Genomic DNA, 16,245 nt, shown 5'->3' with positions numbered 1-16,245 from the left:
AGCTGCAGATACTCTTTACGCAAACAGTAATCACTTAAAGAGTTAGGGATTTGATGTGCATACAAGACCTTCATCCCTGATTAAATCACTGTCAAAGCATATGCATGGGACAACTCCTTATATGGTGAAATCAGAATAATTCAAAGCTTTGCTGTAGCTCAGTAAAATCATACGCATTACACATTGCTTGAAGAAAAGAAAAGGTATTCCATCACCTCCTGATACATACAGACCTTGCGAGGACTGTTAAAACCAGGTCTGCAGAACTGCTTGAAGTAATTCCACTGATCGGGTTTGTATCTGTAGGAAGCCTGAACATCAATGTAGGTCACAAACCTGTCTGGGCACTTCGAGACACAAAGCTGCAAGAAAAGAAGAGACACTGGGGGTAGAGAAGGGTAAGGAAAGTCAGTGCAATCAAAAAAGCAAGAAAAAAGGCCACCTGTAAAAGTGTGCTGTTTTATGGAATTGCCTTCAGTAATGTTTACTGCAGCATTTGGAAAGGGACACAATGCACTCCTGATTTCCTAGGCGAGTACTTCTCAAATTCTTTGGTAAATACTTTCAAAGTCTCTCCCCTTCCCTGGCACATCGAGCACTGCCTGTATTTCTGTCAGCTCCACACATCCTGGTGGATCTGCAGAGCTTCCACTCTGCTGGGAAAAAAAACCCAACTGTTTTTTAACAGCAGGAAAAAAAAAACATCTGCAGGGTCCTCCTCTGCTCCCCTCAGCAGCCATGTCCTGAGTGAGGCGGTGCAGTCGCTGCTTTCACAGTACACACCTCGTGTCCTTTTAGCACATTTGTAAAGAAAACTTTACTCAGAAAAGGCCTCGTGCAGCTAAAATTGTTCAACCCTTCTACGCAGTCTCTTCAGTCAAACACAGCTCCACGGTTTTGTGTCAATCACTCAGAAGCAACTTCACTACTGACTAAGGATGAATCTTCCCCAGTTACAAAGCAGGAAGGGTGCACATGCCAGGAATGAAATTGTCAGCACTTGAGGTACAGCCATTATAAACCAGATTTATGTGAGAAATCAGGCAAGGACTGGGGTTTGATGGAAGCATCCACTCAGAAGTTAGGATTCATGGAATGGAGAAGCAGTTGTCCCATTGCCCCTGAAGGCTCTGCTGGGCTCTGGAACCATGCAAGTGTATGGTCTGACTCCTTAGTGCTCCTAAACACTCCTACCTAGTCTGAAGTCCATCTGTTTAGCAAGTTTCAGCCTTTTCCAGAAGGCTGTTCACTGTTTCCAGAGCTGTGCTAACCAAACACCCTTTGCAAAGCTCTGCTATCCAAGTACCAGAGGACATCATGCAGGAAGCTGTGCTTCATCTCGAGGGATTCCATCATATAAGATTCACCTGAGGGACTTTTGCAAAAAGATCTTGTACTAATTCTCAGAACAGGGCAGATGCTGCAAGAGGTCTTTCTACATGGGTGCTACTGTCCTGCGCACTACCCACAGGCCAAGGAACAAAGAAGTTTCCTCTTGCTGGGACAATAAGTATGCGCTTTACTCTAACCTCGGCTTCCCACCTATGAAACGGGCAATGAAACACGCTGTCTATGGATCCAGTGAACTCTAGTAACAGTTTGCAAATCCAGTGTCTTACTCAAGAACTGAAGCTCTTCCTACACCAGTTCTTGGTTTTTTCCCTCCTGCTGTTTGATATGAACAGGACAGGAATGAAAGTCCTTGTTTGCAGCTCAAAAGAGGAATTATCAAAAGAGCCTTTTCACAAGAGACCAGAGAATTAACCATCTGCAGGAGCAAATAACCAGAACCATTCTCTGCTTTGGAGATGTATGTTTTGAAATCAACAAAATAACTACTCTGTTCCCCCAAGCTCTCCTTCAACAAGTATTTCACCTTACTCAATTCGTGACCAGTGCCAACTTGCCCACAGCCCCAGTCACATCCCACACAATGCCCTGAGGATTCCTGAACAGGCTGGACTGTTCCAGTAACAGAGTCTAAAGACTGCAGGGTAACAGTGTCAGTGTCTGCATGTGAACAGATGGGGATTCCTGGAGCAAACCTGCTGCTGACAGAGAAAGTTTCCATTCCAACAGGAGCTGGTCAGTGTTAAGAGGGCTCTTGCTATTCTTTGCTGGAGATTTCCATCTCTTCAGCTGTGTCAAATAGTCCACATGGTCACACTAACTGATAGGCCAGAAACATCTATCAAGGACAGGGATCAGGAGTAAGGGCAAGCTGGAATGGGAAGCATTTTTAAATGATAGTTAAAGACAGTTAACATTTGGAATCAGTAAATTGGTGACCATGTAACAACCCTCATCCAAATTAATACCGGACCTCACTGAGTATTGTCAAGATGGCCAAGACCATACTTGTTCACCTGCAGCTTAGTTACACAGTAAAAATACTTCGGCAGCAAAGCTGGATCAGAGCAGCCCTTCACCTAAGTCCTCTGACCTACCCCATGCCATAAGTTGTTGCCTTAGAAGATGGAACAGATGAGCATAACTGCGCAATTGTTCAACAAAGCAGGTCAGTGAAATGGTCTCATGTAAAAAACATCAGGAGGATGATAACCCACACAAGCTCACTGCCTGGATTTATTTCATAGCTTCACAAGATGCTGCAGCACAGCCAAGGGAGTACAAATTGTGGTACAAGGCAAGAACAAGCTTTCCAAGATCTTAACTTTCAAGTGCCGCAGGCTCTAACCATACCCAGATACTCCTGTCACTGGGGATATGCACATCTTCTTGAACGCGTCTACTTTGGAAAACCCTAAATGTCAATCAGAGTATTTTCTGCATGCACTGATTACTACTCAACATCTGCTTCTGTTGAACTCGTAAGTTACAAATTACTGCATTCAGCTAAATAGACCTTTTTTTTGTCAACTCTTATCCAAAACACTCAGTTTTGTGCATTTCTCTTTATTTTTTCTGACCACCATAGGCGACAGGGACTGTGTGCTACAGGTCATCCATAAACCAACCATGTTACATTTTGAAGGATATGAATTTTTAAATCAAACAAATATATGTCTAGTTCTTAAGCACAATGACTAAGAGGCAGGGAAGATATCAGTATTTCACTCACCTGTGTTGTAGGGCACTGTAGGTTTATTAACACCACGGGGCTGGCACATTTCAGAATGTTGAAGTAAAACAAAATGGTCTTGTTCCTATGGAAATGGGCATAAGTAATATTATTATTATTATGGGTGCTTGCACACCCTACCATTCAAAACCTGACAGCATATATTGATATTTAAATTCTATTATTGTGACTGGTCATATTGCAAATACAAAGCAAAAAAAAAAAAAAACACCCCCAAAAATCCCAAGCAGACCCTGGGTGTTTCATGCCAAGACAGTGCCAAAACTAGCAGCATTTGGTCTGAAGAACTATGCAAGTTAAAGAATGCTACCTTTTGAGAAGGCTTTTTCACCACACTGTTTTAAGCTGAAACAACCAAGGCACTGTTACAGGCATCTGTAGTCCTGCCTCTGAGAAGTGAGGTCTGTCAAATACCCCTGTGAAACCTCTGTGGTCCCTCTGCTTGCACTGAACATACTGTGCACGCACCGAGTGCCAAAACACTACCGGCAAACGCTACACTGTGAAAGCTGCCTGTTTCTGGCTGATCAGAAGGTGGCACCAAAATCAATCAAAAGCTTTTTATGGCTGAAACCCGAAAGCAGCTGGCCAGGAAAAGGAATGATAATAACAGCTGGCCAGGAAAAGGAATGATAATAACAGCATCTGCTCCTAACCCTGATAAACCTCCTGTGATGTAAAGAAGGGACAGTCTGATGAGTTTGCACCCCAGAATCCTCACACTTGACAGCTTCTGGAATTTCACTGCACATTCAAGCTCCCTTTAAAACGGCGGTTAGCTCAACTGCCTGACATTTTACACAGTTAAATTGTTTTCACCAAGGTCTGTTCTGTGATGCACCGGTAACAAACCATGCATCCTGGCAAAACCAGTTGCACTAACATTAGCAGTGATTTCTGCAAATCCACAGAGTAAACTTTTGGACTGAAATGCCATCGCTCTTCAATAGCTCCTTGACAATGCTCATAATCCATGAGCTGCTCGAAGCCATTAATGGAACCATTTTTTTCCACAGAACTTAGCCCACTTGCTGATTTTAACAGCAGGAAAGAAAGTTTAAATATGTGTGTAACATAAGAAAACAGCCACTGAGAACTAGGTCTGTGTTCTTTATAATGAAATTATGCTGTATTCCATGATTACACTGTGCTCTGCAGGAGGCAAAACAAGCTTACAGATTACATGGAGATTAATGGATGGATTACAGGCAGACACAAAGATGCCTAAGAGAGACTCGCATGACAGCACAAAGTAGAATTAACTTGACTGCATGGAATTCACTGGAGTCCAAATGGGTTTTTGCATGAGCTGTGAGTGCTGGCTTGGTTTTTAGCTTCTCTTTTCTACTCCTCAGTGAGATTGCTGTGAATGCTTGTTCCAAGCACAAGACTCAAAAACACAGAGACTGTGATCACTTTCCAAGGAAAAGTTCTCAGAGTAAGGCCTTAGGGACTCAGGAAAACCATAGTCCTGGCTTAGCCTTTCACAGTGCTTACTTTCAGGGCAGCAGAAAAGCCTGACAATGGCATTGGTGAAGGCATGATGAGCACATCCCATACCTCCACTTTCAGGGACCAGATGGACTTGTTCAGAGGGGCCTCCTGGCCTACTGCCATGAACACTCCTGCTTTCCCAGTAGGTTGCGTTACGTCTCTTTTGGCTTATATTTTTATAAGAAACTCCTCAACGTGGCCAGTAAGTGCCAAATTGCAGTCTCAGCAGCTGTATTATTTTCCAGCAATCATGTAGATGGAGGGACATTTGTGGATAGGAACTGGAAATCACATTGTAAAAAATAACCAAAGGGAAGTCTTGATTAACAAAGAGAAAGAAGGAATGGGAGTGTAACAGAGCAGAAGAAGGAATGGGAGTGGATGATAACAGAGACGCACATCTGGCTACACACCACAGAATGCACGGACACTGTGTGTCTGAGGCTCCCAAACCCACCTGCCCACTGCTTTGTACTAACCTTAGGGCACAAAGAGCAAATTGGGAGTGAGAAGGGGAGCAGAGGAGGAGTGCAGTGAGGGGAACACACAACACAACAACTTTTGTGCTTAGTTCTTCCTCTTCAGGAAGTTGGCCTCTCCAAAAACTGCTGTGAAGAATCTCAGAGGGTGGAACGGGTCTTCTTACACCATTTAGTCTGTTTCTTCCCTAACAAAAACTTCTGAGGATATGAAGTCCTAGCTCTGCCTCTGTTCCACTCCCCATCTCTTGCTCCTTCCCTTCTGAATGCCCTTTGGACAGTAGCTCCCTCACGGTTTTTTCCCATTAGAAAACGAAATGGGAAAAAAAAGAAGCAGCAAAGAGCTGTTACCAAACATTAGCTTCTGGTTTGCTTCCTGCAGAGCCTCGAGGTTCTTGACAGTGACAAGGGCATAAAGGGTGCCTAATACTTACTTTTTAAAAGGGAGAATTAGAGGGGGGAAAAACCAAACTGTCTTTACAATTCTGTTCCATAAAGCACTTAGGTTTTTCAGAGAAAACATTGATGCGACGTCTTTCCTTCCTCAGCAGCTATTTCCATGCAGAAGTGCTGTGTTGAGATCAATGGATTCATTTAACTCTCACAATTCAGGATTTAAAACCACTGGGAAACAGAGACAAGCAAAGCAAGCCACTCGGCAGGTATCCCAGGGAAGGTTTTCTTACAGCTGCCTGCTTCCCACACCTCTCAGTCTCCTCTCTACCGGCACTGGGTAAACACCAGAAAAAAAGCCCCAGGTACTTCTCCTGATGGTCTTTTCTGTTACTTGTGCATGTTGAGAAAAACTAAGAACCAGGCAATAATGCTTTAGGACTACTCTTGCTCCAAGGTGGACAAAAGAATTAGCTGGGTAGTTAAAAGCTCTGCCAGCTAGTCACTTGCAATGCAATTAGTGATGCCATCTTTAAGCTATGTTGATCCTTTATCAAAAGGATTCTCTGAATGATGAAAACAACTGCATTCTAATAATAATTTGGATCTACAAATGCACCCAGCAACTCATCTGTTTCTGACATTTATGTGGTATAAAAATACAGGAAGAGTGTCACTGTTTCTTCAGCTTCCCAAGAGAAGCCCCAGCAGACAGACAAACTTGAAACCTCACACCTTATTCACACTGCATGAGTAATAGAGGTATGTGAATGCATTGAGTACTCACTCATTCGGGGTGTCTTTCTGACCGCAGAACTGCCCGTAGCTATCAGTTGGATAAATCACTTTCCTGGGGTCGCCGTGTACCCAAGCTGCAAACATACACATCATCTTTTAGCATGTTACTCAAGTGCGCACAGTTAATAATTGAAGCAGACCAGCATGAATATGTATCACTTCTAATGTACTGTTTAATCTCTGTTGATCACCACTGAAGAGTATTGATTTGTAGAGTTCCTAATGGAACACCAAAACATAAACCAAACTAACCTGAACTAAGATACAGATGAATCAGGAAGAATACCTTCAGGGCATGTGTATCTGGATTGTATCCAAAATATAGCATAATGGACTTAAAAACTGATGGTTATCAAAAGGGGAAAGAAGAGGACTTAACTATGTAGACAAATCTGAGTGTTGACAACATTTCAATGGCATTGAAATTAATGGGATTAAGTAGGGGTCTGACAGATACACAAAAGGCATGACCAAATGTAATGGACTCCATTTGCACTATGAACAGAAACACACTCTCACTTTGTAAATTAAAACATTTCCTGACCTCTCACTTGGCAACTTTCCCATTTTTCAGTTATTAGGTCTGCACCTGGCAACTTGTGTATTCTATGGACTAGCCACAACCATGGTACTGAATGGGAAGAGGGTTATATTGAACTTTCAAACTTTTCTCCACTTTGAAGCAGGACTTTTTCTCCAAGCCACTTCCACCTGCGCCAAGATTTCCCCTTAAGGATCAATTACACACCAGCTGTCACTACTAGTGTCATCATTCCTAAGCTGTAGTGTGCAGACCTGATTCAGCTTCCTTCATGACTAGCCGAAGTCTAACTTTTGAACTCTCCTGACTAACTGCTTATCTTGACCTCAAGGAATGGAACTTGCATTTATTTTTAAGTATCATCTGAAAGGAAGATGTAACACCAGAACAGAATTCCCTATCACTACCCTGAGATGGCACTCTAAAATCAGGTTGCTAAAGAGCTGTTAGAAATTGGATCTTCTCCCGAACACCTCCTTGTGCTTGTATTATGTGGGAAAGATTACAAGCATTACAAAGCTTCCCGTCCCAATGTTCCCCATCCGCACAATATGCTAAATGTCAAGAGCCCACTTATCATACACTTGAGGCTTTGAACTATGCAAACCACCTTGAACTTGCTTCCCTGTAATTATTCCATTTTCTCTCAACTTTGTGACATTATATTAAGTCATTTGTGCAACTGTCATTTTCCTCAAGGTCACTTTGGTAAGAACAACAGCACTTAACAACGATATGTGTAGTACAGACAGAACCTGTGTAAGATCTCAGAGCAGCGGAGTGTGAATTTATTGAAACGTTCAGGACAGATGCACAGCATCTTCAATGACTTGCAAACGCTGACAGAGAATCTGTAATGCTGCCTTTCACCTGGAACACTTTTAGGTTACTAAAATGAATCTGCTAGTTCTTTTAACCTATATTAGTTTTCCTGTGCTTTGGAGTTTGGAAATCAACCTGCTGCTTGGTATCACTTTCTGAACTTTCCAATCACCTGTATTTCAGAATAACTGTGGTGTTCTGACACTCAGAAAAAGCTAACGCACTTCAACAGTGTTAAGCACCATCCCCCTTTTCATTTGTTAACCCCCACTGGCATATTTCAGTAGCGCTGCTTAACAGGAACATTTAGGAGGCATCAACTCTCTCTTAGGAATTCTTACAGTCAGTTGATAACTCACACATGCACATGATATTAGACAGCACAAGGCTCTCTGGTGACTGCAAAGAGTCTCTATGTTCTCCCATGTGCACTCTATTCCATCACGATTGACAAGAGGGAGTTTTGCTTTCTGTTTTAATATGACCTTGCTTCTGTAATCCAGAAGTTGTTGCTCCTGCCAACAATATCCCTTTCATATTAAACCTGGAATTCTTTTTCACTCCTCAGACAAACCTGGGAGAAAGGAGATAAACGCTGCAACATAATGGTGGTGGAATTGATTATATTTTTTTTTTCCTATCGCAGTCTCATTAAGGATCTTTCCTTAGGAAGGGCTCACATGAGCCAGGCTTACTTCTTCCAGTCTGCTTGGGTGGACTAACACAGCCAACAAGAACAGAGTTCAGCTCATTGAATGGGCAGAGCAGAGCATTCTCCTCACTCTCTTTTCAATTCTAATGCAAAGTCTGCTCAAGTATTTCAAAAGGCTCTCTTGCTTTTGCTGGGTTTGTATGAATCCTTGGTCTCAAATTTAACCACTCATCTTTTGCAGTGTTTTTTCTCAATTACTAGTAGAAATGAGGAGAGTGTAAACCATACCTGCTTTGCCATTATCAGATTGTCTAAGGCTGTCCTTGGCAGTAGTTCTCCTGTGTGCTAAGGCTTCAGTCATGTTTTCAATAAAACAGTATGAAAAAGAGTCTGCTTTTTGAACAGCAGATTTAGCACACTTTGTGAAATTCCATCACTGGGATCAGCTGGGGGATGGAGGAAGTCACCTCTCAGCTAAATTCCAAAGCAAAATGAAAACTAATTGTGTCTGATTTACGACATATATATTTAGCATTTCATTAACTCTGCAGCAGAAAGAGAAGCAAAATGACCCATAGAAGAAAAAATACACAGCCGCTTTCACTGCCTGTGCCAGGGGCTAACATCAAGATTAATAAACTTAATCCTCTGTTGCCTTCTTTGCAAACTTTGAGCAATGACAATGAAAGAATACAGGTGACAAATAATTTCTAGTCAGAATTCAGCAGTTCTCACTGAAAAGGAGAAATAGCCTGACAGAGCAGCATCATGTTCTGCATGTTGTGCTGCACTGCTGGTGACTAAATGAAAAGGAATCCAGCTACATACAATCCTGATTCCAGCATGCTCTGATGCTCATGAGGCTGTAGCCTGAGTCCTGGAACAAACATCTGGGCTAAAACTAAAGAACAGCTGAACCATATTGCACAGTTGACTCAGCCCTCAGAGTGGCAACATGACATTCTATGACACTAGAATAGCATTTTCCAGAGGCCTGCAGTTATGTGGAGCCAACACACATGGAGAGTATCAAAAATAGCCAACGTCTGTCACTCAGTGCCTGTCAGATGCACTCTTTTTTCTGTGCTTTGTCGGATATGTCAGTGGTTGTAAAGGCTGCAAAGCTCCATGTCAAGGAGAAAATGTGATTAGAGCAATGGCATCTTGTGATACTTAAAAACAAACTGCAAATCTATTTGGTTATACATTCCATCTCATTCCCTCTCCTGTGTATTTTTGAAAGGGCAGTCTTTTCTATTCTTATTTTGCTTCCCTTAAGGGTGTATTTTACATGTTTTAGTGTATGAAGAAACTGACCTGCCAAATTGTTCTTACAGCTTTTTAACACAAGCAATTTATAGAATCATAGAATCATAGAATATTTAGGGTTGGAAAGGACCTCAAGATCATCTAGTTCCAACCCCCCTGCCATGGGCAGGGACACCTCACACTAAACCATCCCACCCAAGGCTTCATCCAACCTGGCCTTGAACACTGCCAGGGATGGAGCACTCACAACCTCCCTGGGCAACCGAATCCAGTATCCCACCATCCTAACAGGAAAGAATTTCCTCCTTATATCCAATCTAAACTTCCCCTGTTTAAGTTTTAACCCATTACCCCTTGTCCTGTCACTACAGTCCCTGACGAAGAGTCCCTCCCCAGCATCCCTATAGGCCCCCTTTCAGGTACTGGAAGGCTGCTATGAGGTCCCCACGCAGCCTTCTCTTCTCCAGGCTGAACAGCCCCAACTTTCTCAGCCTATCTTCATAGAGGAGGTGCTGCAGTCCCCTGATCATCCTCGTGGCCTCCTCTGGACTTGTTCCAGCAGTTCCTTGTCCTTTTTATGTTGAGGACACCAGAACTGCACACAATACTCCAGGTGAGGTCTCACAAGAGCAGAGTAGAGGGGCAGGATCACCTCCTTCGACCTGCTGGCCATGCTCCTTTTGATGCAGCCCAGGGTACGGTTGGTTTCTGGGCTGCGAGTGCACACTGCAGCCGGCTCATGTTCATTTTCTCATCAACCAGCACCCCCAAGTCCTTCTCCTTGGGCTGCTCTGAATCTCTTCTCTGCCCAATCTGTAGCTGTGCCTGGGATTGCTCTGACCCAGGTGTAGGACCTTGCACTTGTTGTGGTTGAACTTCATAAGGTTGGCTATCAAGGTATTGAATAAAGTAACAGAATACGTGATACAGAATTTGTAAATCCATGTGCCTAACACTGGTATTGTAGAAGCATCCCTTGTTGTATTGGAGTAATACAGCAAGAGTTATTACTTTAAATTAACCTGTCCTTTGACGTGAGGGTTTTTTTACAGAGTACCTTATTTGCTGCCTTTTACATGCACTTTGCTGAATTACAATAATCTTAAATTAAGATACTAAACATTTATAAAGTATCACCCGGATAAGCCCAAAGTCTCTGGAATATACATGAAAGTTAAGCCAGTTTGACAGGAAGGAAAAACAACATGGAATGTTAAATTAGCACTATTAGCTCATCTGTAAAGTTGAAAGAATGAGAAAGTAAATCATAGAGTAACAACTTCTATTCAGTACAGTCACTCAACAGCAGCCACCACTGAAGCAGAACTAAGCACAGCCAGCAGCAAAAATCAATTTGGTGTCATCTTTCAAGGAGAGTTGGTTACCTTTTACTCAGACTACATCCCAGCCCACAGAAACACCAAATATTCCACTACTGTTTACAAAAACACACATGTGAGCTATACATACATTACTGAGGGCAAATTTTGACTCACATTTTCAGCCATAGCAGTTGTGTGATGAACCTGCATTTATTGCTTACTTCTCAAGCCAAATTAATCAGGGATCCAAAGCAGCATTCACACATGTTCAAGAAATAAACTTTTTCATTCCATAATAAAGCATAATTGTTGAGTAAGGATTGATTCAGAATCTATTTTCTCTTAATGGGAACTTCGTTGACTCTCACGTATTTTGTACATGGCTGGCCCCTGGAACTGGCCCAAAGCTGATCTCATCTTTTACTTAGAAATAAATTACAGTTAAAAGAATAGCTGAAGCACAATACAAGGAAAGATGAAAAGCAGGGACCATGTGGATCTGGACTAAATATTTCTAGATTGAAAGTTCAGATCTTCTCTGTAAGAAAGGTAGAGAAAGTCACCAGCTACAAATTCAGTATCTCATTCTAGGAACAGGTTCTAGCTGTCAGCAGCATTTCATAAGGTTTGCAAGAGAAGGCTGATCAGATTCCTCCTGTCCTGCAGGAAACCACTGCATGTGCAGAGAAGGGAGTAAGACCACTTCATTGTCTCACATCAGCATAACCAGGTTGTCTGAGAGGACAGACACAAAGGAGCGATGAACTGGCAGCACTGCACCTGCTGTACTTACCCACAACTCCTAATGCAATGTAACCCAGAATGACGACTATGAAGATCACACAGCACACGATGTCTGTACAGTGCCTAGGAACAGAAAGAAACACTTTTTAAAAACAAGGTGTCTAGTAGAACCCTCTGAGAACACTGAATGTCACAGGGTGTTTTTAACATCTGAAGAAGATGTCTACATCTGCACTAAGTGCAAGCCTCACAAGATCACATTTGAGGTGTAAGTAAATAACTGTATGCCTTTCGTGCTGTAGACAGCAATAAGAACATACTGAACAACAGATTTAAACATTCTTAAAACAATACCTTACAGCACTGAATCTACGAGATCACGTATGGTGGAAGCTCCTATAGGACATCTGCCCTAACGCTGGTATCAAATATTGCAGACAATGTGATGAAAGAAAGATTCAGCACAACTCACCTGTATTATAAAGGTAGCTTATGAATGGAAACATAACAGCATGAAATGAAAAAAAGGCCTACCTGCAACTACCCCTAATCTCTGCACAAAATTCTGACTCAGCTGTTTGACCTTATTTAACGCAACCGAAATACGCTCTACAGAGAGGACAAAAGTCCCCAGCAAACTGTGGAGAGTCATAACTTCTTTTACAGAGAAACAAAGAAAGAACAACACTCTTCCGTCTGAAAACTGAGCCAATGAGTAAACTGTAAATACTCAGTTAAATTACTGTTGTTGACTTACTGCTCTGCATATTAACGTCATGCAGGCAGAGGAGTGGAGGTGTGACAGCTTAAACTAATCTTTCTCCAGTGTCTGACCTTGATCAGAGCAGCTCCAGGACTGTAACTAACATGAAGTGCGATGCTCCCAGGCAAGCAGGAGGAGGTCAGTATACACTCCAATGACTCCACTGGGTGAAGCCAACTTTACAGGCCCTTATTTCTAAGGATGTGTGGAAGCAAAACCACTCCCACCTCACAGGCTTTTTGCAGGCTTCACTCCTTAAGAAACAGCTGCAGCTGAACAGGTCTCACCAGGGTTTAATTAACAAAGGAGAGAATTACGGCTAAAAGGGCATGCTGCCCAGAACCTCCTTATCTGAAGGATTTCAGTCACTGTTGTTATTTCCCATGTCCTGCTGTCTGACACAGCTTTGGTGAAGAATGCCTTATACAACCTAAAGGTTACAAGAGTGCTGCTGTTCATCTCAGCTTGCGACTCCATGCAAGGAGCTGAATCTCACCATAAAAGAAACCTTAGAATCCAAACTCCAAACAGTGGGATTGAGTGCACTGTCAGCAAGATTGCCGATGACACCAAACTGTGTGGTCCGGCTGATATGCTGGAGGGAAGGGATGCCATCCAGAGGGACCCTGACACGCGTGTGAAGTGGGCTGAGCCAACCTTACGAAGTTTAACCACGACAAGTGCAAGGCCCTACATCTGAGTCGGGGGAATCCCAGGCACAGCTATGGGTTGGGCAGAGAAGAGATTCAGAGCAGCCCAAGGAGAAGGACTTGGGCGTGTTGGTCGATGAGAAAATTAACATGAGCCGGCTGCAGTGTGCACTCGCAGCCCAGAAACCAACCGTATCCTGGGCTGCATCCAAAGGAGCGTGACCAGCAGGTCGAAGGAGGTGATCCTGCCCCTCTACTCTGCTCTTGTGAGACCTCACCTGGGGCATTGTGTGCAGTTCTGGTCTCCTCAACATAAAAAGGACACAGAAAAGGGCATGTCAACTGACTGCTCACCTGTTCCCAGACAGAGTTCCATACTCTCCACCCTACCCCTAACATAAATAGCAATTCCCCCTCCCCGCCTGCTGGGCCTGTCTTTTCTAAAGAGCCTGTAACCTTTCATTCCAACACTCCAGTCATAGGATCCCACCACATTTCTGTGATGCCTATTATATCATATCCCTGTAGGCATGCACACATCTCTAATTCCTCTTGTTTGTTCCCCATGCTACGGGAGTTTGTATAGAGGCATCTGAGCTGGGCTCCAAATGAAGCTGGCTCATTGGCTGGAGCGGCTGGAATATATCTACATTGCTCCAAGCATTTATTATAGGTGTTGGCAACTGACTGGGTGTGTTGGGATGGAATGATGCCCCCCTCCCCCAGCACATCTAGTTTAGAATCCTGTCCCATGGGCAGGGACACCTCACACTAAACCATCCCACCCAAGGCTTCGTCCAACCTGGTCTTGAACACTGCCAGGGATGGAGCATTCACAACCTCCCTGGGCAACCGATTCCAGTGCCTCACCACCCTAACAGGAAAGAACTTCCTCCTTATATCCAGTCTAAACTTCCCCTGTTTAAGTTTTAACCTGTTACCCCTTGCCCTGTCACTACAGTTCCTGACGAAGAGTCCCTCCCCAGCATCCCTATAGGCCCCTTTCAGGTACTGGAAGGCTGCTATTAGGTCCCCACACAGCCTTCTCTTCTCCAGGCTGAACAGCCCCAACTTCCTCAGCCTGTCTTCATACGGGAGGTGCTCCAGTCCCTGATCATCCTCGTGGCCTCCTCTGGACTTGTTCCAGCAGTTCCATGTCCTTTTTATGTTGAGGACACCAGAACTGCACACAATGCTCCAGGTGAGGTCTCACAAGAGCAGAGTAGAGGGGCAGGATCACCTCCTTCGCCCTGCTGGTCACGCTCCTTTGGATGCAGCCCAGGATACGGTTGGTTTCTGGGCTGCGAGCGCACACTGCAGCCGGCTCATGTTCATTTTCTCATCGAGCAGCACCCCCAGGTCTTTCTCTGCAGGGCTGCTCTGAATCTCTTCTTTGCCCAACCCGTAGCTGTGCCTGGGATTCCCCCGATCCAGGTATAGGACCTTGCACTTGTCATGGTTGAACTTTGTAAGGATGGCATCAGCCCACCTCACAAGCATGTCAATGTCCCTCTCTGGATGACATCCCTTCCCTCCAGCGTATCAACAGAACCACACAGCTTGGTGTCATCGGCAAACTTGCTGACAGTGCACTCAATCCCACTGTCCATGTCAGCGATGAAGATGTTAAACAAGACCAGTTTAAAGCTTCCTTGACCAGCCTGGCAAGCCTTCTACCAAAACTGTTCCTCCCCCTTATCAGGCCATCTCCACCAGCCCCCAGAAGACCCGGCCTACAAACCCGGGTCCCATGTTCAAAACACCTAAACCCCTGACTATGGCACCAGCCTTTTAACCATTAACTAACCTGGCCAATCCTCCTAGCCTTTTTAAGGTCCTCCCCTTTGTCCTGGAAAATTGATGAAAAGACAACCTGAGCTCCAGAGCCCCTAACCACCTCTCCCAGGGCTCTGTAGTCCTTCTTTACGTTCTCCAGACTACTACTATCTATATCCCTAGCACCCACATGGATCACTAGAAGTGGGTAATAGTCCGTGGGACTGACTAGAGCAGGCAGCCTCTCTGTAACATCCCTGATCCGTGGCCCAGGTAGGCAGCACACCTCCCTCGAGACAGGGTCAGGCCGACAGACGAGTGCTTCCGTCCCTTTCAAAGTAGAGTCCCCTATTACTACAACCCACCACTTTTTCCTCCCAGCACCAGTAGAGATCTTAACCAGGGCATCAGGCAGTTGTTTCTGGTGTGAGGGTGTTTCCTCATCAGCCCCCTGCAGGACAGCAAAGCGGTTCTGCGTGGGGACAACAGATTTAGGAGGAAGCCCCTTATTTTTAATTGTCCTCTTCCTCCTTTTTTTGTTGCGGTCTCCCAGCTTCCCGGGTTGGTGGCCTCCTTCTTTCCTCCATGAGCTAGAGCGGACGCTTGAGGCCCCTGCACAGCTTGGGCCTGGAGCAACCAGCCCTGCTTCCTCTCAGCTACCCTGACATCTTGCAGCCTGTTAATAGCATCCCGCAGCCCAGCCCCTGCTGCAGGAGGACCCCCACCAGGGAGCACCGAGCGCAGCCCTGCCCGTCGTGCACCCTCCCCTCACCAGAGCAGTGCGGGCACCCTCTACACTGCGAGCTCTGCCCTGCAGCCTCCCCTCTCATGGGCGCTGTCTGGGTGCCTACGCTGGGCACCGCCGGGGCAGGCAGAGCAGAGCTCCCAGCGCGGGCCCTGCTCGCACAGCGGGCGCTCACCGCCCCGACCCGCCGGGGCCGCCCCACTCCCGGCCGCTCGCGCTCCCGGGGGCAGGTTTTGACCCAGCCAGGGCTGGGGCCGCCCTCCCGGCCCCGCCGCCGGTGAGTCAGCTGAGCCGCGGGCTCTGCGCGGCCGCTGCCGTCTGGGCTGAGCTTCCCCGCCCGGGGCTGAGGGCGCCCTCGCTCGAGGCGCTCACCTCGCAGTCCAAGCGCGGCTCCCGCCCACCAGAGCCGTTTCCGAGAGGTACGGTGTTTAATTCGAGGCGTCTCAGGAGAAATACGGCACCACAAAGGACTTTAATTACAACTCCTATGGTGTCAAGGACCTCTGCCAGTCCAGTTCTCGTAGGTCTCATTTTATGATACTAAATGCAATTAGAGGTTACGCCATTTGTGCTAAAGCTCCCTTTTAAAGTTTTGCAGAGCCATCACAAACAAGTACCCACCAACACTTTACCAGAACATAGGATCTTCGGTTCTGCGTAAAAGCACAAAAGTATTGCTGTTATATCGGTATTT

At 45.1% G+C, this 16,245-nt stretch overlaps 1 protein-coding gene across 3 annotated transcripts in view; it reads right to left on the bottom strand.

The window, feature by feature from the left end:
* The window catches only part of SLC44A5 (solute carrier family 44 member 5), a 105,694-nt gene that overhangs the window by 28,549 nt on the left and 60,900 nt on the right, over nucleotides 1–16,245 (bottom strand). For all 3 annotated transcript variants that reach the window (XM_065673011.1, XM_065673012.1, XM_065673013.1), the window contains 4 exons: nucleotides 11,667–11,740; nucleotides 6,257–6,341; nucleotides 3,083–3,167; nucleotides 234–362 (listed from right to left, as the gene is read on the bottom strand). In XM_065673011.1, the coding sequence (XP_065529083.1) occupies nucleotides 234–362; nucleotides 3,083–3,167; nucleotides 6,257–6,341; nucleotides 11,667–11,740 (373 nt within the window). The remainder of the gene's footprint in view (nucleotides 1–233; nucleotides 363–3,082; nucleotides 3,168–6,256; nucleotides 6,342–11,666; nucleotides 11,741–16,245) is intronic.

This window comes from Lathamus discolor, chromosome 3 (assembly GCF_037157495.1).
Source record: "Lathamus discolor isolate bLatDis1 chromosome 3, bLatDis1.hap1, whole genome shotgun sequence".
Lineage (NCBI taxonomy): Eukaryota > Metazoa > Chordata > Aves > Psittaciformes > Psittacidae > Lathamus > Lathamus discolor.
This window is presented reverse-complemented; position numbering and strand designations above follow the sequence as displayed.